The 2,500-nt window shown below is 38.0% G+C and overlaps 1 protein-coding gene across 1 annotated transcript in view; it reads left to right on the top strand.

Annotated features, from left to right (window-relative positions):
- Duox (dual oxidase) overlaps positions 1 to 2,500 on the top strand; it is a 95,717-nt gene that overhangs the window by 60,846 nt on the left and 32,371 nt on the right. The window contains exons 5-8 of the mRNA XM_076198760.1: positions 253 to 460; positions 969 to 1,135; positions 1,554 to 1,672; positions 1,965 to 2,088. Of these exons, the coding sequence (XP_076054875.1) occupies positions 253 to 460; positions 969 to 1,135; positions 1,554 to 1,672; positions 1,965 to 2,088 (618 nt within the window). The remainder of the gene's footprint in view (positions 1 to 252; positions 461 to 968; positions 1,136 to 1,553; positions 1,673 to 1,964; positions 2,089 to 2,500) is intronic.

Genomic DNA, 2,500 nt, shown 5'->3' with positions numbered 1-2,500 from the left:
ATTTAATATGACCTCTGTCAGGATGTAACTACAAAACAAAACATGATCTCAGATGACCATGACAACATGGTTTACCCAGTCACAGCAGGGTCACTAAACATTACACCTGTAAAATCAGACAAGGTGGGTCACTCCATTTTATTAGGAGACTAGAATTTACATTACGGTATTCAAATTGTGGTGCTAGATGGCTGAAGAGGGGTGTATAGTTGAGAACCGTAGAGTTATGTAACCCATGACTTCTCTTTCCAGCTCAATTATGTGACCTCATGGATCGATGGCAGTTCTATCTACAGTATCAGTGAGGCACGTCTGAACATGCTCCGGTCCTTCTCCAATGGGACTTTCAACACAGATCCAGAGGACTCTTCCATGCCCCCAAGGAACAAGGATCGAATCCCTATGGCAAATAATCCAACTCCTCATGTTCTTAAGATCCTCAGTCCAGAAAGGATGTATTGTAAGTATGAAAAATTTCTTATAAATGTCTTGTGAATAATATTTTGCATTTATTTGATCCATTCAGGGGCCTCAGATTTCCAGTCAATGTAATTTGGGGCAACAGTTGTTGCTAAGTACTGTATTCTATGACCTATATTTCCCCATAATGGGTTACTGATCGCATAGTTATATGCAGTAAATATATTGGAGACTTGAGACCAGTCACATAGTATTCTTTTATGTTCAATGACAAACATATATTGATTAGAGAAATGGTGAGCCACATTTTAACCTAATCTATCCCTTGTCTGTACTGTTCTTCTTAAAAATATCCAATACCACTCTTAGGACTGCCTTTTTTCTGCTTCTGTGGCAGTGGATAAGAATGCAGCCTTTATATTCCCATGTTTCTCATAAAAGACTACTAATTGAGGTAAATGAAGGGACTAGGGATCTCTCATAAAGAGTCAAGGCATGCTTTAACAAGTCAAAGCATGCCTTGATTTGCTGCTGACATTCTATTTCAGTGCTTGGTGACCAGCGGACCAATCAAAACCCAGCCCTACTGGCATTTGGGATCTTATTCTTTAGATGGCATAATGAGATGGCACGCCGTGTCCAGGAGAAACATCCAGACTGGGGAGATGAAGATGTCTTCCAGAGGGCAAGGCGAATTGTAGTGGCTCATCTCCAGGTGAGTGAGAAATAAATATGTATTTTGTATGGCAGTGGTATCATCTAATATATTAATTTTTTGTTCTACCAGACCGTTTTATTTAGCCTAAGGAAACCCCCTTATGGTACTTGTTTTATTCTGACTAATGATATATGTGTGAGTAATCACTGGAGGCGACCACAGTGTAATCAATAAGCATGCCTACCTGGCAAGTGGGAGGTCCTGGGTTTGATTCCTGGGTGTCGCCAGCTTTTCAGTGACTCTCCTTATCCAACACCATATAATTTTATTCACCTGTATATTACCCTTTTGGTAGTGCAGGGATTAAATTTCATAATTCATCTCTCCCTAATCAATTTGATGTTTTGTTCTGGTTAATGTTAGATGATTTTATGCACAGCAAGTATTTATTTTTTCATTTCTCTCCATCTGACAGAATATCATTCTCTATGAATATCTGCCAGCCTTTCTGAAAGAAACCATAGAACCTTATGAACGACATCGTCCAGACATCCACCCTGGAATATCACATGTGTTCCAGTCAGCTGCATTCAGGTACTTATATTAAAAAATAGATAAATAGATGAATAGAAATAGATACATAAATGATTACATAATTTATGAATTAGAGAACAATTAAAATTTTGAGTACACTGTTAAGACATTTTCATAAAAATCTAGAATATTCTAAGTAAAATTTCATATAGCAGTTGAAATAACAAAAGTTTATCCAGTGTGATGCCACCTTTGACAGAAAATAGAACCCAGCTGATAATTCTTGTTATTGGTCCTTAATGCCAACTGAGGTGTTAAAGATTTTTAGTAAAAATATCTCTTACGGTTTCAGGTTTGGCCACACAATGGTCCCTCCTGGTTTGTACCGTCGTGGACCAGGTCCCACTTGCCCCTTCATTAAATCCCAGACAGGATCTCCAGCCCTTCGCCTCTGCTCCACTTGGTGGGATGCTAATGTAAGTGAGCACCTTTGACACTGTAGGAATGATATGTCTACAAACTTATCATATTCTTGCTTTTTTATTTTTTAACTCCAATTATTTTTCTCTCTAAGTATCAAGACATGTGCAAACACATATCAGTCACCCTTTTCATGACTTTTAGCATACTTGCCATTTCTATAGGATTTCTTACTTCAACAGGATCTAAATAAAATGGTGAGGTGCAAGCTAACTAATTTAATTTACATAATATAATAAAATGGTTCTTAACTTACACTATGATCTGAGGGTGAGAACAGGATACAGTTAGGAGTCAGAGAAAGAGGCCAATGCCCATGTCCCTTAATTTATACCACAACCAGACAACACAGTGCGGGTGGGAAGAGCCACTTCATTATGAATATAAACCTAATCTATCTCTATTTGC

This window comes from Oratosquilla oratoria, chromosome 15 (genome assembly GCF_046742065.1).
Source record: "Oratosquilla oratoria isolate Oo_2021 chromosome 15, ASM4674206v1, whole genome shotgun sequence".
In the NCBI taxonomy this organism is placed as follows: Eukaryota; Metazoa; Arthropoda; class Malacostraca; order Stomatopoda; family Squillidae; genus Oratosquilla; species Oratosquilla oratoria.
Note: the sequence above shows the minus strand (reverse complement) of the source record. Positions and strands in the feature narration are given on the sequence as shown.